This window comes from Phocoena sinus, chromosome 4, assembly GCF_008692025.1.
Source record: "Phocoena sinus isolate mPhoSin1 chromosome 4, mPhoSin1.pri, whole genome shotgun sequence".
Taxonomy (NCBI): domain Eukaryota; kingdom Metazoa; phylum Chordata; class Mammalia; order Artiodactyla; family Phocoenidae; genus Phocoena; species Phocoena sinus.
This window is the reverse complement of record NC_045766.1, coordinates 65,287,450-65,312,765: the sequence shown is the minus strand read 5'-3', so window position 1 is coordinate 65,312,765 and position 25,316 is coordinate 65,287,450. Positions and strand designations below refer to the sequence as shown.

The window sequence follows — 25,316 nt, the reverse complement described above, 5'->3', positions numbered from 1 at the left end:
GTTACTCTAACACATTCATATAAATACAACCTACCTAACATTATGAGGAGTTTAAAGTTTTTCATTGTTGTTTTTTTTTCCCCTTATAGCCACTTACTGGAACCAAATTACTCTGTTTCTACTTAGTGTAAGTGTACTTTGATAGTCGACAATACAGAAGATATAGCGCAGATACTAACAAGATATAATTTGAAACACTCATTTCAAAAATAGGGTTACTGATAACAACTTCAGAGAGGAAGCTGCATTCAGTTGTATTGTTTTCAGAGTCACTAGCTGACTAATGGAAATGGAAAAAGATAAGTGAGAGTGACAACATCCTAGCAAGCAGGCAGGAGGGGAAAAGGCAAAACACACGTCATGTCTTATCTCAAAGGCTAAGAATGGAAAAACTATGGGGGAAATTACCTAAAATGGCAGGACTCATATTTTCTAACAATCAATGGTGCATCAGTTCCCTAATAATCATTCTAGATCTATTCATCATTTTCTCTTGGTCAAACTCTCTGTTCCAAGACAGTTCTGGGAAATAGCCTATGAACCTGCAGCATTGCTGGCCAGCTACCCAGTCCACTGTCCACAGCCTGGGACACAGTTACCGCTGAGAACATGGAGAAAGAAAATCATAGCTCCCTCTCTCTACGCTGCCATTATCAACACAGAAGTGCCTAAGTGTAGAAAAGCACCTTCATAAATATGATCTCATTCAATTCTCCCAGCAATCATAGAGACTGGTAGCCATTATTCCTATTTTACAAAAGAGAATACCGAGGATCAGAGAATAAAAGACTTTTCCAAGTAACTCAGGTAGAAAACAGAAGAATTAAAATTAGGGATTCAAACATTTTGCTCCAGAGCTCTAATTCTTGTACTTTCCATGACACTAGGCTGGAAATGTTAAAGGCAAAAGGTCTTCCCTTCACACATGAAACGGAGAGTATAAGGGCCTATTAGGTTACCATGAATTAGGTCACGGCTGCAGCTACTGTTAAAAGCCAAGCTCCGTTCCTCCCTCTCGCCTTCTATCTCCCCATTTAGCACAGTTTTCATTCACTTTTCCATAAATATTTATCAGATATTCACTACATATTGATATGAAGGACAGGAATTACTTTAAAGAAAAAAAAAAGGAGAAAGGAAAATCATTGATTCTCTGTCCTCCAGGGGCTTACAATTCCATTAGCGGGGTTAGTTCGTCCACATATAACCGTACTATAGGGCTGAACACAGGCACGTTAAGTATTAAAGTATATGAAACACAAGATACTAGAGCAAAAAAACAGAAAATCAGAGAGGGCTGCACGGATGCAGTGAGAAGTTAGACGATCTTAGAGGGAGAAAAATATTTAAGACATATGCCACAGGAACATAAAGATATAGACGGAAAACACTGCAGTGTGCACTAGCACTTGGCAAATACAAGCGTCCTTTTAGGTAAAAATAGAGGAGGATCAGACTCAGAGGATCAGCTGTGGTCAGATTATGCAGGTGTGCAAACCCTAGGCATAGAAGAAGCTTGGCTGGTATCCAGGGAACAGATATCCGAAGGATAAACATGGTCCTCGTGACGAAAGGAGAGAGTGGGCAGGGGTCATTGTAAGCTGGGACTTAGTGTTGATGTGGAAACAAACACATCGTATGAATCACATATATTTTGGGCCGTGCACAGACAATTTACATTAATGACACTCCCAGGAGGAATTCCTATTTTTACAAAAAGGTTGCCATTGATAAAGAGTGAGTATGGGACCATAGCAGAAAGTTGAATTCACCTTAATCAGGAATGAATGTGAGTCCGCAAGAAAACAAACATTTCTGCCTTCGACCTCGGGAATACAAATGAACAAGTGCTATGAAAAGTCTGTTATTACCCTCAACAGAAACTAAAGAAGCCAAAGGAGCAAGGGATGATGCTGTCTCAAGCCTCAGCGTTCTCAGCTCCACTGAAAAAAGCCTTCCTCTACTCCACAACTCGCTCATGCCTCTTATCAGGCTTTCCTGAGGAATGTTTCCTTTTCATAGAATATTCAGAGTTAAGCCATAATCAAATGGCTACTATTTACTTAGTGATGGCTCAATACCTAGTCTATATTAAAGAACCAGGACAAATAACAAGGAAATAATGAAAAACTGAATTTGTCATTTCTTACCATTCCTGCCCTCCTCTCACCTATTGCATCGTGAACCTTCTTCTTTATGACACATTCCACTTAAACCAGTTCTAGATGCTCTGTCCCCAACTGTTGTCCAAAGTGGAATCCAGGTCCCCACTTGAATTTCACTCAAAAGGGTTTAAAGTAGTGAGATATCTCACCGAGTCATATCCCCTCTTGGTTTTAGTCCCCACCAATGAAATAGAAAAATAATAATACAACTCCCACAGGGATACTTTGAAAACCAGGTGGGCTAAGGTCTTGGGAACCACATGTCCTGTAGAATGCTAAGGGTACAGCAGGTTATTCTGTCAGTGTTGGCTCAGGGTGTTTGGAAATGAGAGGATTGGAGATTACACTAAGCGAATGGTAGGAGACCCTACAGATATTAAATCACAAGTCCTGGTCTCAGGATGAGGCTAGATTTTGGTGGTGAAAGAAAGACCCTACAAGAAGGAAAAGGCTGAGGTTTTGAAGGGACACTGAGCTACCTCTGAGGACAGAAGCACCTCTGATGCCCATTAAAAGGGAAAATCCTTAGGCCCCCTCCCAGATTTACCAAATCTGAACTTTTGGGAGCAGGGCCTAGTGATCTGAATTTAACAAGCCCTTTGCAACCCCTCCCCTAATTCTTTCCCACACTCAATTTGAAATCTGCTGGCCTAGAATTTGGTCATTGGGCGCTAATGCAAGTGCTAACAATAGCTGGAACAATTTAATTAAAATCCCACAACTCTGAACACATTTAAGGAGAACTCTTTACTAATGTATTCTAACCCAATTCCCGGGGACAGGGAAAAGACTTTTCTCTCCCTCGACAGCTCTGTGTTCTCACCCACAGTGCCTACAGAGCAAACACAATCCCCTTCACTTGTCCTCATCTGTAGAAATGGCAGCAGCGTTTACCACCTTGAAGGAGTGCTGTGAGTTTCCATTTACTGGCGTTTATAAAGTCTTCTGAGTGTTCTGATAAATCAACAATAAGTTGGCATTACTCAGAGCACCCTGCTGGAGCTTAATACATATTCAATTGAAAAGCAATGACAACAATACAGCAATATCCACAAATCAGCATTCATTATAGCCATGTATGATTCTCACCCCATCGTCACAATTTTATCTAAGCAGAGCTGTTTCTGTCTGGAGACTGTAGAGTCCCTCTCATTAACGAGGAGTAATCTTTGCTCAGTGGTATCTACGTTTCCTCCAGTAAAGTTCGCATCTCACTTGCCTCAGAGTTCTGATTTTTCAGAGGAATTTCCTATTTGGCAAACACTAGGATAGAAAGCAAATATCTCTTTCCTGAAGAAAGTCAGGATCCTGCAAAGCATCTTGGACTCCTCCAGTTCCCATCTCTCCTCTTTCCAAATGGCTCTGGACTCTTAGCTCCCCTTCGCCAAGGTCATGGCCACCACCCCATTTCAGGCTCTGGTCTGCCTCACTAGACTCGCAGTTGACTCCAAACCATCCTACCACTGCCACTTCTGACCAGTCAAGGCCTGCTATATTATAGAAAGCCATCTAAACGGAGACCAGGTAATTTTATTCTCTTTCATAAAGTTCTTTATTGTTCCCAAATGATAACTAGTATAGCCTCCGATTGGGAAAATCCCCAAACTGTCACCTAAACAGCTAAAGAGAAGTAATTCACTTATTTGAATTAGGGGAGCGGCTGTAAGGCACTCGGGGAAAGAAAGAGAGCAGAGAGAGACACTCAGGCAGAAGGAACAGCTTGAGCAAAGGGCTGTAACACTAGGTGTCTCTTTATCTATGTAGTTCAGAGTTCAGCTTTCTCCAGGGGCAACATCTGGTAGCCGGCCAAGACTCCACTGATGGAGGTGTGTCTCCCTCCCCTCCCCCTGCCTTCTCTGCCCTGTCTCTCAGGAACCAGAACACATCTTGCCATCCTCGGTTTTGCTGACTCCAGTCTCCTCCTCTGCATGAGCCTTTACATGCATAGTTGAGGTTGAGGAATCTGTGCCTAGTGGGTTTGAGGTTTCATCAAGAGAAAAAGAAGGAACTTATGTGATTTCACTGAGTAACTATTTTCACTACAAAAAAATTCCCATATTTATTTTTTTCCCTTTTTGAAATGGCACTAAGGAAATACATGCCAGACTGCCATGAACAGGGTTGTACTTTCCAAACAGTAGCAAGGACTAAAAATAGAAAAGCTTGATTTGCTCAAGATGTATATAACATAACTTCCTCTCCCGCCTCCCTTCCCCACCATGCTGAGCCAGTGCACAGAAGTATACATGTTGGACCCTTTGAGTGTTTACAACAGCGTCAAAAGCACCAAAAGGGTGATAAGCCTATGTATAGTACATACTCCATAGAGGTTTCCAGAGAATTCTTATTGCCAAGACAAAGAATGAATCAATCAATCCACAAATATCTACCAAATATCCCTCAATGAGATAAACACTATGGGTGATACAGGAATGTGAGCTGTGATCCAACCTTCAGACAGTTTCTAAAAGGGGACTAACAAGAGAATAATAGATAGCATTCAAATCTGTGAGTCCAGAACTTCCAGTTGGGATGGGGGTTGGGGTCACCTCTCCTACTGTGTCACCCTGGGCAGTTGACTCAAGAAATCTGGGCACCCATTTCCTCATCACAGGAAAGATGAACTGGATTATGATCCTTTCGAAGCTGAGGCTCTATGATTTGTGATGTTAAGTGATTTCTACAGGTCTCCCCCATGTCGTATTTTGATTCTGGCTTTATGATATAGAGTTTGGAGGCACATGATATAATTACATCAGTCCACAAACAGGCATATATTCAGTGGCAGGAAAATGAAACATAATTAACTGATCCATCCATTAACTGATTCATTGTAGCCTTTACTATGAACCAGATACTACTGGATACTCTATACTCTTTACCTTAACTAATCCTCAAAATAACTTTCTAAGTGATCATTCCCATTTTGCATGTGAAGATAACTGGTAACACAACTTCCTGGCACTTCCAGAGCTTCCTGGCACTAAACCCTAGGTTCATGTCACTTCACCAACCAGCCAGTCAATAGAGTCAGGATGCAAAGAAGGGAGAGATGGGGATGACACAACTGGCGGTGTCAGAGGGTACGAATTAGGCTTTTAAAAAATGGGAAGGATTCCTGATCAGTTGAGAGCTGAGGATACTTCAGGCACCAAGAAAGACACAAGGAGAATTAACTCACATGGGAAACTGACAGTGACGCCATCAGCCTCGCAAGAGCAAAGATGAAAAGAGCACAGTGGGAGATGAGGTGTACTTTAAAGGATGAGGTAGGTCTTGGAGTACTCTGAAAATCAACTAAGAGATGAAATTTAGTGTGGCAGTCAAAAGAAACCATAGAAGGAAAATAACATTTTTCGAAGACTAATCGGTTAGGGAAATGCATCTGGAAGGGAAAAAAAAACACAAAGCAATGAGTCTATTGTGATATGGAGAAGGAATGAACTAGGACATCAAAAATGAAGAGACTAGAGCAAACCTGAGAGTCATTTTGAACCAAAAAAAAAAAAAAAATCAGATGTTGGTGATAGATATATTTAAAAAGCAAGACACATCAACAGTGACCACAGAGTTTAGAATTTGGGAGCCAAGAAAATATGGTGGTACCTCTAACAGAATGGAAGTTTTGGGGGAAGACGTGAGTAGAATTTGTACACCTATTGAATGTGAAGGGGTTCCCTGTGGAAAGATTTTCTATGGATAAACGGCACAATAGTTGTCAAAGAAAGACACAGTGCCAAGAGTCGTAACCAGTCCAAGTCATTAAATAGACAGGGATGGAAGTTGACTCTGTGAGAGTTGTGACTTCTACTGAGAGAAGACAGAAGGTCAAAAGGGAGAACACTGAGTGGGCACCTAAAAAATTAGGGACAGAAAAAAAGATAAAGGGAGTTCTAAGAAAGAAAAGGAATAGTTGCAGATCTAGCAAAGGAACCAAGGAGGTTCTTTTTTTTTTTTTCTTTTAATATTTATTTATTTATTTGCACTGGGTCTTAGTTGCAGCAGGTGGGCTCCTTAGTTGTGGCTCATGGGCTCCTTAGTTACAACACACATGTGGGATCTAGTGTCCTGACCAGGTATCGAACCTGGGCCCCCTGCATTGAGAGCATGGAGTCTTAACCACTGTGCCACCAGGGAAGTCCCCCAAGGAGGTTCTTTTTAATGAAAATTGAAGGAGGAAGCAAGGAGGTTCAAGTCATCAAGAGTGTTCCTTGCCTGACAGAAGTAGAAGAATGCCTCAGAAAAATAACAGTCATTAGCGAATCAGGGATTGGCGGGGGGGGGGGGGGGGGGGGCGGGTAGGTGGTAGCAGATGCATACAAGAGCCATTTCAATAGAGTTGAAATGACTTAAGTTCATGGTAGGACTGTAACTTAAAATCGGAGAGAAACATGGTGGAGGGGAAGGGAGAGAGCCTCATTTGCTGAATCTGTAACTGTGGAAATAGTTTTCTATAGTAGCTGCCATGCCCCAAAACTGGTTTCTGTCCCCACTGGGTCAGAAGAGAAATACTAAAGTGACACTGTATGGCTTTCAATGAGCTAAAAGGAAATGGAAACAATCCAACAGGCACATTTCAAGTTACAAAATGCCTTGATGTAAAGTGATAATAAAAATGATGACGTTCCCTGAATGTGCACAGTGAAATATTCTTCCGGTTGCTGTACTTTTTATTTAATTGTTTGATCATCTCTAAATGGAATACCTGAGTCTCAGCCAGCCAGGTCCTCTGTGCAGTTATGAGACAGGTTTTCTGAAGTCAGGACCCTGACTCTCAAGTGCACATATCGGCGCAGTAAACTATGGCGTGAATCTTTAAATCTGTGTTCAGGGGACAGTTTGCCATGCTCTTTTCAATACACATCATACATCAAATATACCATTGAAGGCCATTCAGTTAATCATTGCTCTAAATATATAATTTCTAATAGAAAGAATGAAAGCTCAATGATGCTAAAGTAATGTTATGAAAAATACATATTTTAAGGTAAATTCTTTAATTACTGATCCAGAAAGTGCTATCAAATGGGTTATTTTCATCTGACTGTCCAAAAAAAAACCAGAAGATGAGAGAAAAAGAATTATCATACTAGTTCTATAACTGAAAAATTGAGAGATTGGGCTTAGAGACGATCCTCCCCAAATCACATATCACATGGATGTGTCATCTACAGGTCAAAACAGAAGGTGGTTTTAGGATAGGCACAGACTCCTTTAAGCACTAAAGGGAATGACACAAACTATGGGGAAAGGAGGGAGTGTCTGGGCTCTCTCTCCCTCCCTCTCTCTCTCTCTCTCTCTCTCTCTCTCTCTCTTTCTCTCTCTGCTTGTTTACACCAGGTACCACCAATTTAACTTTTTTCTACAGTAATAAAAACTGACATCTTTACTGAAGTTTATTGACAAAATAAATATAAAAACAAACAAAAAATTTGGGGAAAATTCCATTTTAAAGGCCTACAAGCAGCTTTCCTGTATTTTAATGTCAAAGTACAATCTTCCAATCTGTAAAGATGCAGACAATTTTTAAAAGGCTAAAGACAATATTGCAATAGAGGATTTTACAACCAAACTCATAAAAGCGTGGGCTACCAATTAATGAAATTACTTGGAGAGGAACATGACAATTGGTGTTTTGTGTCCTTCATTGAAAAACAGTATAAAGGAAGAGTAACAATAAAGCAGTGCTGCCAAAAGAGAAAGAAAGGGACTGGCATGACTCAGAAAAAGGTAGGGTCTCATTCCTGCCCCAAGACACCTAATACTATAGAAACCTGGACTATTACCTAACTCTCTGAGCCTCAGTCCCTTCACCAGCACAAGGTGGAGAATTATCCCTACTCTCCCCCTTCATAAGTTATTTAAAGGCTCAAGTGAGATAAAGTATATGAAAGTCTTTCACTAAAAACAAAACAATGTCAATTTTGGAATTTACAAAATTTACAGGGTAGGAGTCTTGGACAGGTCAAACTCACAAAAGTTAATGATAAAATAATGATAATAATAGCTTAACCCCTCAAGGATTCATATAAGTACTGCATGCAATAATATATTTGCAGTTTTAAATACCTGACTTTTGAATGGATCAAACCAAATTAGCTATGCACAGAAAATCTCCCTAAAACATTAGAGTTGCAAAAGTAAGAGTTAATGCCCTCGGTTTTGGGTTTTGGCATCCTCTATGTCCACTTTTACCACTTCTTTCCGATCAAGTTGTTTTGTTCTCATGTTGAGTGGATTACGTAAATTACAAAGGAACTAAAGGATCTATGAGCCCAATAGGGCTTCCTTACCAAATCCACGGATAAGAAGTACGTGGTACAATCGGTGAGGGGATTGTCAGGGAATATGCCGGAGGCTGGGATGGAAGATGTGCTTATTTCCACTAAAGAATTACAAAGAAAGCTATCTTGGTGGCCCCTGGCCACTAGCCATAAACACATATTGTTGATGACTTTGGCTGCTTTTTGAGAATTTAAAATGATCTGCCTTCTCTCATTTGAAGGGATTTGATACTAAGCCAAGAGGCTTAAAAGTCCCCCAAATGCATTTTGTTTTTGTTTTTATCCATTCAAAAATAAATCACTGCTTCCATGAAACTTGCTGTGAAATCTAAGCAAGCTGCCTCAAATCTCTGAGGCTTAATTTTTTTTGTATTTGTTAAATTAAATGTGTGCTATTCTTACTTGTGAAGATCAAATTCAATAACATACAGTATTTTGCAGTTTGTAAACAACTATGAAGTTATAAAAAGCTAATATTTTATTATTGGTAATAACACCTTGGGGCGTTGAATTTTAGAGTCATAAGAGAGCTAAGATTATTTAATTCAATCATTTTGACGAAAGAGCTTGTGGGAGTATTTCTTTGGTAAAAAGCCTTAAAATCCTCAAGTGAACCTTGGCGGGGGGTGGTACATCATTAGTGAACCTTGGGGAGGTGCGGTACAAAGCAAAGGACAGCAATAACTATGCCAGAATTCAGCACAGAGAACAGTTAACCCAGAACTGTGTAACCATAATAGCATCAATGGTAAACATTTACTAAGCTCTAGGCTATGGCAGGCTCATATGATATCCTCTACGTAACCTCACAACAACACAAAGAGGTAGGTACAACAATTATTCCCATTCTACAGATAAGCAAACAGGGGCATGAAAAGGTTAAATAACACGATCACAGTTACATAGCTAGTGAGTGGGGAGCCACGTGTGACTCCAGGGAGTCTGGATCAGCACTTACAGTGTTCGCCATCATACTATGTTGTCCCTGAAGTTTTACTTGGCCTAGATGATGCAATCAGGGAGGGCTTTTCTGTGGTGGCGCCCTCAAGGGTGGCAGCGTGAGCTTGAGATAAATAGCAAAAGATAGCAATATCTAAGCTGACTTCAAACTGCCTCGACAAAAAAGGTGAGGGGGTCGGGAAGCCTCTTGGAAAAGAAAGTTTGGGGTACATACTGAAAACCAGTCAAAACAGCAGTGAAATCACTTAATGAGTTCCTTCTTTCTAATAAAAGGTACTTTGCCAGAATCCCTGACACTCCTGGTGACATAGTCATCGAAAGGCATGAATGGGGAAAAAGTGAGGAAGGAAACTGAGAACTCAAGCAGACAGCACCCCGCAGAAGGGCTGGCCACAGCCTACTGCTGCCCTCACTGGGCATATATGTACAGCATGTAAAACAGGGGCTTTGCTATCTGCCAATGGATCTTCACAACTAATAAATAGCCTTGATGCTTGTTGTTCTGTTCTTGGCATGTGTATCTAAGGGAAACCCGTTCCCTGGCCTCCCACACAGTGACGACTGGATACACACAGCCTGTGGCTGACTATTTAAAGGACTATATGTTGAGGTAGGTTCCCTCTATGCCCACTTTCTGGAGAGTTTTTCTCATAAATGGGTGTTGAATTTTGTCGAAAGCTTTCTCTGCATCTATTGAGATGATCATATGGTTTTTATTCTTCAATTTGTTAACGTGTATCACGTTGATTGATTTGTGTATATTGAAGAATCCTTGCATCTCTGGGATAAATCCCACTTGATCATGGTGTATGATCCTTTTAATGTGCTGCTGGACTCTGCTAGTATTTTGTTGAGGATTTTTGCGTCTATGTTCATCAGTGATAATTGGTCTGTAATTTTCTTTTTTTGTGATATCTTTGTCTGGTTTTGGTATCAGGGTGATGGTGGCCTCATTGAACGAGTTTGGGAACGTTCCTCCCTCTGCAATTTTTTGGAAGAGTTTGAGAAGGACAAGTGTTAGCTCTTCTCTAAATGTTTGATAGAATTCGCCTGTGAAGCCGTCTGATCCTGGACTTTTGTATGTTGGAAGATTTTTAATTACAGTTTCAATTTCATTACTTGTGATTGGTCTGTTTAATCACTTCATTGTACAGCAGAAACTAACAAAACATTGTAAAGCAATTATACTCCAATTAAAAAGAAAAAAGTGGGAAGTAAAGGACCATATGTTTCTGATTTAGATAAAAGATAAAGTTTGGAGTACAAGCGAGCTAGGTCTACCGGAACAGCAGATTCAGAGCAGCCCCCAAGCACATTTTCTCCCTAAATTCAGGTGTATATAGCATTTATAATTTGAGAGTACATCATCACCACAAAATTAAAAATAAAGAAAGGAAGCAAGCAAGAGGGATTCTTCCATATGGTAGAACTATTGAAAAAGAATACCAATATGAAGAATGGGAGAAAAAGTCCAAAACCATAAAATAGGAGTTCCATAAGGAAGAAAACGGCAAATGAACAATTAAAACTCATTTTCCCAACATCACAAGAAAATCCCCCTTAGCTAAATAAAAACTTGACTCCTCAGATCAAACAGATTCACTGAATGCTGAGTAGAAATACTGGGGTGAGGGTGAGGGTGAGGGAAGCTGTATCTAGAAACAGTGTAGTAAAATTGCTGAATCCCACAAACAAAGCTTACAGATCAAACAAGAAAAAGTTACTAAATTGGAAAAAGAATCAGACTGGCATCAGATTTCTCATCTGCAACCCTAAAGACTGAATGATACAAAGTAATAACATAGAAATCTTTGTTGAATATTGAGGTAAAGAACATTTGACCCTAGAATTCTACTGCAGCCAAACTTTTACTTAACGATGAAACCAAAAAAAAAAAGTCATTTTCAGATATGCAAGGACTTAGAAAATATATCATCCACGTAGCCTTTCCCAAATAAACAAATAAGTAAGTAAATAAATAAATAAATATTTTACAAAGTACTGTAAGAGGAAGAAATTTAAAAAAAAAAGGACATAAAAGAACCAATATGATGAACTCAAGAAAAAGAAATAGCAAACAAGAAACAATGCAATAAACAAAAGCTATAGTTTATTAATAATGTGATGGTACAATTTAATGGAGAAATAATTCTTTAAAAAGAGGTGTTATAAAGTTTAAAATATTGCAACACATTCTCCAAACTGTGTTAATAATACTATAGATGAGGCAGGAAAAGGAGTGCTCAAACTTCATATGGTGTATATATTAGGAGTGGGGCACATATGCGTATCATAATTTTTCCTTGATAGAGAAACATGTTTGAAAATATTTACTCCATATTGTTTGATTTATTTACATTACTAAGAAAAAACATGCATTACTTTTTAGATGTACAAAAAATAAATAAGCGTATTTCGGCTTTGAAGGAATCACTAAGGTTCTTGATGGGAAAGATAAAATGGGATAAAAACTTCCACTGACTCAGAAAGAACGGACTTAAGTTTCACTTAATTTGGGCACAGGAAATTTTCTGAAATATGCAAATATTGTAAATTACTCCCAATAAAGAAACTCAGGAGCTAAAGCAAATCTAACCTCATTGGTTAGTTCAACACACAACAGAACTGACCGCAACCTATTTCCCCATAAGATTTTCTTGTCCAGCAATCAGCCAAACTTTCACTGCAGAATACATGCATGTGTCCTAGATTATTTCAAAAGAGTAGCAGCAGTGGTAATTGAGTTGATATGGGTGAATGAGCCTGTGTGTGCACACATACTCCACTATCGATCCCTGGGAAAGGGTTTACCTTTTAAAATAGATTCTTAAAAAACAAGGAAGAGAAACTATGACATTCAAGAGAAAGGGTCAAATTACTAAATGAAACATTGGAATAGTCCCTATCGGCTGTGGCCTGCTACTTTCAAAGAAGTTTGTATAAGTCTAGACACCAAAAATAGCTCATTTCTCACCTGAATACCGAATCAGAGGATGATTCAGAGCGAAAGGCAAACAGGAAAACTCCGATTCGCTTCTAGAAAGTCACACCGCCCGGAGGCTGTGACATGCCTAAGAACCCACCAGCCCTGCTAAACATAACACTCCTCTACATGTGTGGACCGTAAAAGGAGGAGATACTCATGAAGCAAGCTGCTGCTGCTACTGTTGTTGCCAGGGTCACAAATAACCCTACAAATCAACTAGGGCCCCTCGCGAACACAAGACCCAAAGGAACAAGGCAAAGGGCCAGGAAGAAATAAGCATCACGGTCACTCCCCTGGTATGTTTTCATGGATCAAGATATTCTTATATCCTCACTACACAGGAAGGGTAAGCACTTCAGAGTGGATTAAAGTTTTTGCTGAGCATTTTGGTTTTGCTCTGACAATATCGCATCTCTACTCTTAATTTTTGTAGACTGGATCTCCTTTTTCACCCAGCCTCTTCCTTCCTCACCCCACTACCAGGTAGCAGAAGGGATGACTTCTATGGTAGGGTATGTCCAAACCATATAAATAAAGCAAGGCCTGCTGCCTATTTCTGTGAGCTCATGAATGAATGTGCCCATGGAGGGGGCCTGAGTTCTCTACGTCTACAGGTAAAATTCTGTCATTCCATACCTGTGATCATGATAGCACTAGACTAAGGGTCACAGGACACAGATTTCAGTTCCAGTTCTACTGAAACATCAATAGATTTTTAAGCTATTACTGATAAATGAAATACATAAAGTGAGTAAGTAGATAAATGACTACAATCCACCATTCACCCTACACATCTATGAGCTTTGAAATTGTTTTCACAAGAGTAGAAATGACTTGGCCCACAAACTTTTGGACCCTGACTTTAAGACAAGACAATAAAGGATTTCAGAAGTTTCTCCAGAAACAGACTTATAGACATAGAATACAGACCTGTGGTTGCCAAGGAAGGTTGGGGGAAAGGGGAGGGAGGGATGGATTGGTAGTCTGGGATTAGCAGATGCAAACTAATATATATAGAATGGATAAACAACAAGGTCCTACCTTATAGCACACGGAACTCTATTCAATATCCTGTGATACACCATAATGGAAAATAATATGAAAAAGAACATATAGATAACTGAATCACTTCACTGTATAGCAGAAATTAACACAACACTGTAAATCAAATCAACTATACTCCAATAAAATTTTTAAAAATTAAAAAAAAAAAGAAATCTCTCTTCTTCCTTCTCTTTTCAACAAACTCTGGGCATTTCCCCAAGTTCAGTGAATAGCTAGCTCACATGACACTGTTTTCATGCTCTCCTCAGAAAAGTGACCTCTTTCAGGAGTTTTATGGATCACCCCCTTGAGACAGACACCTCCTCTCTCTCTCCTGGCCTGACAGTTCCTTTGAATGCACATCATTTTCTAAGTGGGTAGGAAGAAAATCAGTATGAGGAAATCATAAAGGGACAAATTTCAGTTCAATAAGAGAAGGACACTTGTAATACCTGGAGTAACCAGCAATGGATGAGACAGTCTGTTTTCTGAGGTGGAGGGGCTGGAGGCACCCTAGCAAAGGCAGCCATCTGCCTGAAGGGATGGAAGAGCTGATGGGAAGTGGAAATGTAAAAGCCCAGGGTCACAGACACGTAAAAGCAAGCCACGGTCTGGGCCACAAAGAGAGAGGCAGAGTGAGGAGGTGTCAGCTGGTGGTCATGAAGAAAAAGTCAAGCAAACATGTCATAAAAAGGGGAAGTTAAGTATCGGGCACCTGAACTCAAAGCCATCAGGTATCAGCAGGTAAATCCCTGAGGAGCTCAAGGAAGTCTACCAGACAACTCAGAGCTATTTGCATAGGGCTTCCCACAAGGGCAACACATTTTGTCTGATGGTGTGTTAAAAGCACCACTTGGCACCCAACAACAGACCTGGGGATGTTAACCTGATATTTCAATAGTAACAAATACCTGCAATGATTTCAGAATATTCTTCAGAATATTCTGTATTCTTATACTTGTTGCTTTATTGCCTAAAATTCCATTCCCCCATTTGAAAATTAAGATCCTAATTAGCCATCAAAGTTCAGTTCAGTTGAAATTGTTTCCAAGAATCCTTCTTGCATGTCTCTAGACAGAGTTAATTTATTTCCCCCACCCTCCACCTCAACAAAGGACTAAGATTGTGCTTCTGATCAAAGCATGATGACTAAGGGATAATTTACTACGAAACACCTTAATTTAGAAGTTGGGTATATATGCATCTTCCAAGCTTGAATCGGAGGTTGCATCTGATCTATTCCTTGGCCTTCAACATTGCCTCAGCTGTAGTAGTCACCCATAAACATTTTGTTAAATTGAAAAAAAATTAGGAGAGTCAAAAGACAGAAAAGGCACTTGAGTTATGATCTCTAATTCCCTTGCAAACCTGAAATCCTGTGACATATTCTGACCCTTTGAAACTTCTCTAAACAATGCTATATGCCTGCCCATTGGCTGGCTGAAATAGAAAGTAATTACCAACTGTGGCATGAGATCAAACAAAGCTAACAGTTCCAACGTTGAGACTCAGGGCACTAGACCCATGATGACAAGTTCTAAGGCTAAAAACCCCAGTGTATGTGTCTGACTTATAGAAGTTATTCAACTTATCATGAATGAATGAATAACGAATGAATGAAGTGACTGCTAAATGGTCACCCCAAACCTTACAGCCACTAGGCTCGAACTGATACTGACAGAAAAGAAAATCTCTCATTGATTTTCCAAGATTCATCTTTTCCCACAAAAATGAGAATTCTCAAAACAAGAATTCTTGACACTAAATATTTGCCTTTTGCAAAGGAAAAAGAAAAAAGTTTACAGCATACATCAGAAATTCAGAGACAAGCAAAACTCCCAACAACACCTGCTCCTTCCAAACAAAAGCATGTTACCCCCTCATCGGAACCTCAGAGTCTTGAGAGGCCTGAAGCAAAATCACGTGCACAGTGAGAGGAAGGACAGATAAAGAGTCAAGATTTCTCAAGAATTCTGTCAGAAACGATAGGATCCACATCTTCTTGGGTCTCAGTTTCCTCACTTGTGAAGAGAGGGAATTAACTCATTCAGCAAGTATTTGAAAAGCTGTAACTAGATGTCTGGCACCAGGTTTAGACTCAATGATCTCTTAGGTCCCTTTCAGCTCTGAAAAACTTATAATTCTTAGAATCACACTTAATAGAGGTTCTTTTGGCTCTGACCTGAAGATCTGGCTGGAAACATAAACAGATTTCTACATAAAAACACCCATTTACCAGCTATAATTTGGACTTGGCAACAGGAGTTTTCACCATTGGCTGGGAGAAAAATGTGCAGAATTTTCTCCTGTGATTACATTACTCTGAGTTCCATCGTAGCTCAAATCTAAAGTTGGGGCAAATATGGCCAGAGTGGGACCAAGCCTCTATCACATCACATCACCACCACACAAGGAAAGGACATGCCCATTTTCTTCTTCTTCTTTTTTTAAAATTTATTTATTTTATTTATTTATTTTTGGCTGTGTTGGGTCTTTGTTGTTGCACGTGGGCTTTCTCTAGTTGTGGCGAGCGGGGGCTACTCCTCCTTGTGGTGCGCAGGCTTCTCATTGCGGTGGCTTCTCTTGTTGCGGAGCACGGGCTCTAGGCACGTGGGCTCAGTAGTTGTGGCTCGTGGGCTCAGTAGTTGTGGCTCGCGGGCTCTAGAGCACAGGCTCGGTAGTTGTGGCTCACGGGCTTAGTTGCTCCGCGGCATGTGGGATCTTCCCGGACCAGGGCTCGAACCCGTGTCTCCTGCATTGGCAGGCAGATTCTTAACCACTGTGCCACGAGGGAAGTCCCTGCCCATTTTCTTTTGAACTTGCCAACAATCTTCCACATATTCAATAACAACACACCTCTCCTACCAGATCTGCCCTTTTCCATTTGGCAAAATCTGTTTTATTTTTTTATCCTTCTTCCTTCTGTTTTATAGAACATAAGCCAACATGGCAACAGGCTTTTTGTTTATTTCCTTCCTTTTCAAAAACAAAGCATAGTTTGGATATAGTTAACAGGACAAGATCTATATAGAAAAAGATTTTTTGTAATTTTATGAAAGCCCCAGGTTTGATTTTTCTTAATGAAACCCTTGGCAAGCCTTATTATTATTCTTGTCACTGTTACTTTTATATGGCGACATTTATAACATCAAAATATCTGTAAGGTGATTATAGTTTAGTACATTCAAATCCATCTGTATTTCATTTAATTATTAGAGGTAGATACAGTTATCTTATCTTTAATTACAAGAAAAGTGGGCCTTAGGGTGACCTGGTCGAGATCACGTGACAAGAATAAGCTGCTCAACTAGTATCAAACACAACTCTTCTTGTCACAAGGTCAAGCAAACTTTTCAGAACTCAAGATTTTAAATGCTTACAAAATAGTTACATAACTATTCAAGAAAGAAGATAGACTAAACAAAGTGTTAATTGCATAAATTAAACAATATGCAAAGAACAGCCCTTACTAACATGTAAGTTTCATAAGGGCAGAACCCTGTTTGCCTTTTTTGCTATAGAATACCTAGTGCTATAAAGGTGCCCACACAGAGCACAGAAATATTTGTTGAGTGAATTAATCATTTCTACCTTTGTCTCCTCTAACCTGAAATTTAAGAGAAAAAAAGACACAATGACCTGAACTATTTAAGCAGTTACTTTCTATGGCTTTTCCTCTTTAAAATTTATTATGGGAAATCTTAAACATATACAAAGGTAGAACAAATAATGAATTAAACCTCCATGCACCCAACAATTATCAACTCATAGCTAATATTTTCTCACTCAGTAGCTCCCTACTCTTACGATTCTTCTTTATTGGAGTCTAGTTGATTTACACTGTTGTGTTAGTTTCAGGTGTACAGCAAAGTGAATCAGTTATACATATATATATACACACATATATACATATATATATATATACATACCCACTCTTTTTTAGATTCTTTTGACTTTAAAGCAAATACCAGGCACTATTTACTTCATTCACCAATCTTGCCGACATTTCTCTAAAAACTAAGGATTTTTTTCTTTGACATATCTATAGTAACATCATCACCCCTAAAAATATGACAATAATTGTATGACAATATTATTTAGTTTTCCTTCCTGACATAACTGGCATTTAACTGCCTAAACAGTGGCAGCTGGTCACCAGTGGCTCTACATGAACACAGGCTGAGAACTTTTACTGTTGCTTCTGAATCTAGCCCTGAGTCACTTTGCTCTCAACACTCCCTGGAGCACAAATACTTCTAAATAGTCAACACATACCATACTGTGCACGCCTGACCTCACTCAGAAGAGAAAACCTAAGAAATTTTGCTGTTGCTTTTGCTAGAAAGATGTTGCTGACCAATTAGTACCCACAGTGACCAACCAGAACCTTAAAATATCATCCTTACTCATTTAGAATGCAACATCTGTGGAAAGAGAAAAAAGGCAATAAAAAAGCCTGCTTGTGCGTCTCCAGGATAACAAGAAAATGTGGACTTCTCAAATGGCATTCCTAAAGAATGACTTTCAGTTTCAAAATAAAATTAGTAGGTAAAAGGATTTCCAGGGCTTCAGAGGGCAAGCCAGCAGAACTCTGGGAAGCTTGAGCTGGGCAGTTGGCACTAAAATGCCTTAGTGCTTTGTGAGGTGTAAAGCTCTCTCTGTAGGCTCTGGATAAATGTTCATCCACCACAGAAACAATCTCAGAATTCATGATTCCTAGCATGGCTTATAAACATGACTTCAACCCCAGATCTTACCTGTGCCCTGAAAGCACTGTCATCAAGGGGAGGTGGAGGAGGGAAGTTCCCAGAGCCCGATGGAGACGTACTGGAATCATCTAGAGGTGGAGGCGGGGGTGGAAGAAAATCACCTGCGGAAAGGAGACACACACATGAAATTAACACGGATGCAATACTATAGCACTCTTACAAACACAGACAGTCCCCAACTTATGATGGTTCCACCTATGTGCAAAAGCAACAGGCATTCAACAAAAAACGCACTTTGAATTTTGATCTATTCCTGGGGTAACCATATGGGGTGCAATGCTGTTGTGATGCTGGGCTTCGGCAGGCAGTCTCAGCTCCCAGTCAGCCAGGAGATCGCCAGGGTGAACAACCCATACACTTACAACCATTCTGTGCCCTCGCAACCATTCTGTTTTTCACTTTCAGTACAGTGTCCAATAAATGACATAATATACTCAAGTTTTTATTATAAAATAGGCTTTGTGTTACATGATTTTGCCCAACTGTAGGCTAAATGTAAGTGTTCTGGGCATGTTTAAGGTAGGCAAGGCTAAGCTATGATGTTTGGTAGATTAGGTGTATTAAATGCATTTTCCACTTAATATTTTCAAGTTACAGTGGGCTTTTCACGATGCAACCCCATCATAAGTCAAGGAGATTTGCATTAGCTGGCATTTTACTGCGTTGTAATTGGCTTTGACACATAATTTTTTGTCCTGCACAGCAATTATTCCCTAAGTTCTCCTCAGTTAATTAGCATCCTTAACTTTCAGGAGAATGAGGACCAGACAGGATACTTAGAAGTGACATAAAGCTGGTGTAGAAGCGTGTCAAGTACATTTAGCCAGAACAGGGAAGGTGCTTGGAGCGGTGGATTACTGAGGTGTATTAGACTTGTTGCTTGTCCTCAATGAATTTTCAGTCAAGTAGAGACGGAAAAAAATGTATAAACAGGTAAGGTAACACAAGGTGTTACCTTTATTAAGCTCTACAAACTCTTTTGGGAGTTAAGATAAAGGAAAGCTTACATTCATTTGGAGTAACAAGGAAGCTTTAATGGAGAATTTAAATTGCCCCTGAACATTATGATGTAGATAGTAAGTTCATGCTAGACAGAAATAAAGGAAAACAGAGGCATAATGGTAAAAAAAAAAAAAAAAAAAAAAAATCAGGGTCTAGAGAATAAAAAGCGAGTTACAATATAGCATAAACACAAGAATGTAAAATAACACTAGAAGGTTATAAAAATTAAAGCAGTATAAAAATAAGCTTTTAAGTGTGTTCCACATCTAGCATAGAGTTTGAATTTTATGGTGCATGCAGTGAGGATCCATTAAGGATTTCTGAGAAGGAAACACTTCTAAGAATATGATTTACTAAAGACTAATCTAAAAGTGTGTGCAGGACAAGATTAGGAGAAACTGGAATAAGAAACATCCAATTTGGAAATCTATACACTATCCAGGCTTTAGGATACCTAGGAAACCTAACATCGCTATGGGTTCTTGGTATGGAATCTTTTAAAATATTCTTTGCAAGAAATTCTATTAAGAAAAGGAAACCATTTTCTGAAAAAAATTTCTCTATGTGCCCTTTTCCTTTTAGCAGTAATGTTTTAGACGTGTTGGGGAACTGTCCTCCTCTATGGATAAATAGTTTTTCCTTGCATTTCAGCTGTTCAACACTTAGTGGTATAGTCTCTACGACTCCATGAGTCACTGTTGGATAGTACCAAAACATCACAACTTCGGTCTTCAGAAAAGAAAGTCTAAATCTCACAGTGGAAGGATGGTGACTTGGACTGATTGTTCTGATACACCTTTGAGATTGTTCAATTGAGCTCCATTTGCCTTATAAATAACAGTCTTACACAGAGAACAGATTTGTGGTTGCCAAGAGGGAGGGGGCGGTGGGGTAGGGATGGATTGGGAGTTGAGGATTAGCAGATGCAAACTATTATAAATAGAATGGATAAACAGCAAGGTCCTACTGTATATAGCACAGGGAACTATATTCAATATCCTGTGATAAACCATAGTGGAAAAGAATATGAAAAAGAATGCACATATATGTATAACTGAATTACTGTGCTATACAGCAGAAATTAACACATTGTAAATCAACTATACTTCAATAAAATAATTTTTTAAAAAGTAACAGTCTTAGAGTTGGAAGAGTAGCTAACAGCTGTCAAGTCTAGCTCCCAGCCATATTCAGGCTACCAAGAAGTCAAACACACTATCTTTAGAGTACTCTGTTTTTTGGACTCTCACCATGCACCGGGCACTGTGCTAAGATTTTCCTAGGCTACCTCTTACGCCCACAACAACTCTCTATGCTGATGGTTCTGAAACGTTAGAGCTCACTAGGATCGCTGGACGGTCTGCTTAAAACACAGATTGCTGGGTCCCACCCCCAGAAGCTCTGATTCAGTAGGTCTGAGTCAGGGTCTGATAATCTGCATTCCTAATAAATCCCCAGGTGATGCTGGTGCTACTGAGCCTGGGACCATACTCTGAGAACCACTGCATTAAGCAAAGTGTCATAGTATTCCTACTTTGGACCCCACAGAATTGGAAAGGTTCAATGGCATGTCATATAGAAATATCTCTACTTCTCTCACCCTTCTGGGTGTGCACATCTGAAGATATATGTTATCTATATCCTTATTAAAATTATAAGTCTCATAAATCTTTATGAACTCCATCTCAGAGTTCTAAACATTGGCTAGATACTAGAATCACCAAGGAATCTTATCTAAAAATGCCGATGCCCAAACTCTATCTCATACCAATGCGTTCAGAATCTCAGGGACGGGGAGAAGGGATGAGATGCCCGTATTCCTGTAAAACCCAGATAATGCTAATGTGCGGCCGGGACTGAGAAATTCACTGGCCTTCAAATAAAAACATGAAATACCTGTCAAGCAAAAAGGATCGTCACCAAGATCTTTTGTACCTTTACAAGTCATAATGTATGAGACGAAGCTCACAATGAAGTTTTAGGTGATCTGCAAAGAAGTCTAGGTTGATGGAGGCTTGATGATCAAATTCTACTTCACAGCTTAATTTTCAGGTTCAAATGTTCTATCTGGACCTATGTCTTCTTCATATTCAATTTAAAAGAGAATTTCTCAGCACCTTCTTATACTTTACCAGATTCTTTATGTCATAGGAATTGTCAGAGCATTAAACAGTATCAGAACTGACCCAAATCTTGGAGATCAGATTATGAAGGTAGAAACAGAGGCCCACAAAAGACACAGGAACTGCCCAAATTCTCAGAGCAAACTTGTCTTAGAATAAAAAGTACACCTGCCTGTCTCTGAGGTCCCTTCCAACTATATCCTTCTTGACCCTAAACTTCTGTCATAGAAATTAAATATAGTGAGGTGCAGGTTGATGAGAGTCCTGGGAGGGTGAAAAGGAACCAAGAAAGAAAATACAATGCATTTTTTTAAAAGAAATATCTTGAAAACAACATAAATCTAGACCATGTGTTCTAGGCAAGATTATGCAGATTTATTAAAGTCATAGTGATAACCTCATAATAAGTATCTGCTTATTTTAATCTAAGTTAGACCAAAGTTTTCCATCTTTCAAGCTCAATCATCATAGGCTTTTTTTTTTTGCGGTACGCGGGCCTCTCACTGTTGTGGCCTCTCCCGTTGCGGAGCACAGGCTCCGGACGCGCAGGCCCAGCGGCCATGGCTCACGGGCCCAGCCGCTCCGCGGCATGTGGGCTCTTCCCGGACCGGGGCACGAACCCGTGTCCCCTGCATCGGCAGGCGGACTCTCAACCACTGCGCCACCAGGGAAGGGAAGCCCCATCATAGGCTTCTTGCTACATTGTTTAGAGTGGAGCTCACATTTTAAAAGGATGCGGAGGACTGGGTAAATGTAGAAAACAGACACACACACATGATAAAGGGATAGAAAATGGGTCCTTTGAAGGGAAGCATGACTAGTTAAGTCAGTTGCAACGAAAAACTCTTCGTAAAGAGTCTTAAATCAGACTAAGAACTATTATGAGAATTCTGACTTAAGGCTCACAATTTTCACAGGCAGGTCAACAGAGGGAAATGCCTCTAAGTAACAGTAAGTTCAGCATAAGAGAGAAGGTACAATTTCCATGTTTAAGGAAGATAACAAAAAGGGAAGAACAAAATGTGTGTATATAAATGTTGCGGGGGAAGATCCTTTTCTTTTCAGTAGATTTCTTCAAATGATGAAAGAGCACCTGGCTGAGATGCTTGCAGGGCAACCCTCCTAGAGGAAAAAGCACCTGGACGGAATCAGCTGTAGTATCTTACAACCAGCAATGCTAATGTAGACCTTCACATTAGTGCATGCCCTGCCCTCTGGGCTTGCTGGGGAAATCCAAATGAACTCCCAGACCCTGTGAATTACAGGGGCACTGAATAAATCAAACAGGCAAGCCAAAAATGGACACACATCAGGCAACTGGGGAATGCAGTGATACATAAAAGCTAAGAAAGAAATATTTGGTTTTATTAGGAGTAGAGTAGTCACAGACACATGTCTATAAACGTGGTTTCCTCCTAACCCTTTTCCTCACCATACAAAGCCTACCCAACGAGCAAAATACATTTATTCCTCAATTACCAGCTAAAATGATTTACTCCAAAGTTACACTGCTAGTGAAATACAGAGCTGGAAATGGATGCTCACAATGCCTTGGAGAGAAGCAAGAAAAGATCTTGCTTAATTTGCTCTATACCATCCCATCTCATTGAGCTAATATTGAAAAGGTTTTTGCTTTGTGCCAGATGTAGCACCATAAGGCAGTTAAACGGTGAGTTCGGCAAATAAAGTCGTATATCCCTGATTGCCAAACACTACTTTATTCCAGTTGACATCAGAAAATAGCCCGTTATGCATACCATTAACTTGAAGAGAGTGAGGAAAAACTCCCAGAAACCCAGCTATTTATATTTTCTCAAGCTACCCTTTCTAGTCTAGGGGTAAAAAGGCAGTGGCACTGAGAAGCAGATGTGGCTACTTGATTGTAACTGAGTTATCACCCACTGTAGTTACCCCAATAACATGGCTCAGGCATATATAAAAGGCAGCTACCTGAAAACAGTTTGCTTAGCCCTTCATGATATGAAGGCCCCCATGAGAGGGAGAAAATAACAAGAATTTACCAACAAAGAAGATGGTAAGTTACTGGTTATGTATGATTGTAGTGCAAAAATACAAGGGAGTAATCAAACTCAGATCATCAACAAAGTCTGGATTCATTTACTACGGTTAAAAAAAAAAAAAGCAAGCATCATTCTCCTTCTTCTTGATCCAAATATCCATGTAAACCTACATACACACACACATGCAGATTTAGATAACAGCCCTTTTTGTGCCTCATACAGGTTCTATCCCAGCATCTATAATACTTGATTGCATTTATGTGTTCATGGCCATTCTCTCCTAGTAAGAACTGAAACTCCTAACAAACAGAGCCCACTCATAATTTATCTTTATATCCCTACCACTTGGCATAAAGTTTGGGTCATGTCATGCCTCAGTAAACATAGGTTGAAAAACTAATTGAATAAAAAGCCATTTAATCACACAATTGCTTTTTTTTTTATTAAATGACCTGGTGTCTTAGGTGCTTTTCAAACATCAATGTTCAAATCACCAAAAGGATCTAGCTAAAATGCAGGCTCTGATTCGCCAGGTCGGGGGTGAGGCCTGAGATTCTGCATTTCTCACATGCTCCCAGGTGATGCTGATGTAGATCTGTGGACCGCACGTGAAGGGCTCTTGCAGTTGGCAGATGTTGGCTCTCTAACTTCCTTAAATGGAGAGATTCTGGTTGTTTAAGGAAAATCTAAACTTTAAGGTAATTATAAATAAAATTACTTTGGAGCTCCTCAAATTAAGAATTTAAATTATGAGTACACAAGAGATTGGGTTGGAACACATACACACACACACACACACACACACACACACACACGAAATAAAAATAATTATGGTGACCAAATCATAAGCTTCAAGTAAAGACAGTTACTCTTTTCCATTAATAGTAACTAATAGAGAAAGGAAATACGTTCCAAAGAAAATAGTACAAAATTTCAAGCCCAAAAACTTAAAACACAAAGCCTAGCTCTACCCTTTACTTTGGAAAAGGCAGTGCTACCATCTCAGGTTCCGTTTTCCTCACCTATTAAATGAGTATAACAATAGCCACTTCACAGTGTCACTGCAGATCAACCCAGTTAAAACTCTGGAGACTCTGGACTTTTTTTTTTACTATAACCCAGAGTAAAGAAATAACCTTTTATATGATGATGCAAAACTCCTATCTGGACATGTGTAAGTACATGTATATCTGAAACAAGGGTTTCATGAAACCATACTTATTGCATGTAATCTACACTGACATTTTCTGTTATTTATTTACTTTAAAGGTGTTGTGTGTGACCCACTAAAGTGACTGTGACCCATAAATAGGTCTCAATCCACAGTTTGAACACTGCTAAGCTAAACTGTATGTAAGTGACTTGTACAATGTGTACATGATAGATGACATTTTTTTCTTTTCACTTTTGCACAAAAGAGCAGCTGAGTCTAAATTTGCCCACTCAGTAGAGAAGACCAAATCTGAGAAGATGAAGCTCTCCGAGCAAGGTTGAGAAAAGAGAACAAGTGAGAAGATAAAACAAACAGAACAGGAGTGAAAAATCTCTGTAAGGTGGTTGAGTTATATCACAGCTGTAGCATTCTCCTCATAAATGAGAGGCAATTTATTATGAAACCAAGCAACTGAAGACTTTGTTTACAATTTCACCCTCAAATCCATCTTCAGTTTGCATTAAAACAGATGTGTCACCAAGAAAACTCCATCAGAAAGCACACTGGGTAAAATCTTCTACAAATGAAGTATCAAGGTTTATGACATTAAGTAAATGTTATTTGTGTAATAACATATATACATATATGCCTGTAATATCAGGGAGTATCTTTTAAGTAGATTCCCAAGAAATTGTTAAAGGCAAGTTGCCTCTAAGATCAATTTTGCAACTGGGGAACAAGAGTAGAAGAGAAACTCACTTTTCGTTATACAAGTTTCCAACCGGTCATTGTTCTACCCACTTGTTTTA

At 39.5% G+C, this 25,316-nt stretch overlaps 1 protein-coding gene across 19 annotated transcripts in view; it reads right to left on the bottom strand.

The window, feature by feature from the left end:
* The window catches only part of LPP (LIM domain containing preferred translocation partner in lipoma), a 700,519-nt gene that overhangs the window by 373,917 nt on the left and 301,286 nt on the right, over nucleotides 1-25,316 (bottom strand). For all 19 annotated transcript variants that reach the window (XM_032629901.1, XM_032629886.1, XM_032629897.1 and 16 more), the window contains one exon: nucleotides 18,197-18,309. In XM_032629901.1, coding sequence (XP_032485792.1) covers nucleotides 18,197-18,309 — 113 coding nt within the window. The remainder of the gene's footprint in view (nucleotides 1-18,196; nucleotides 18,310-25,316) is intronic.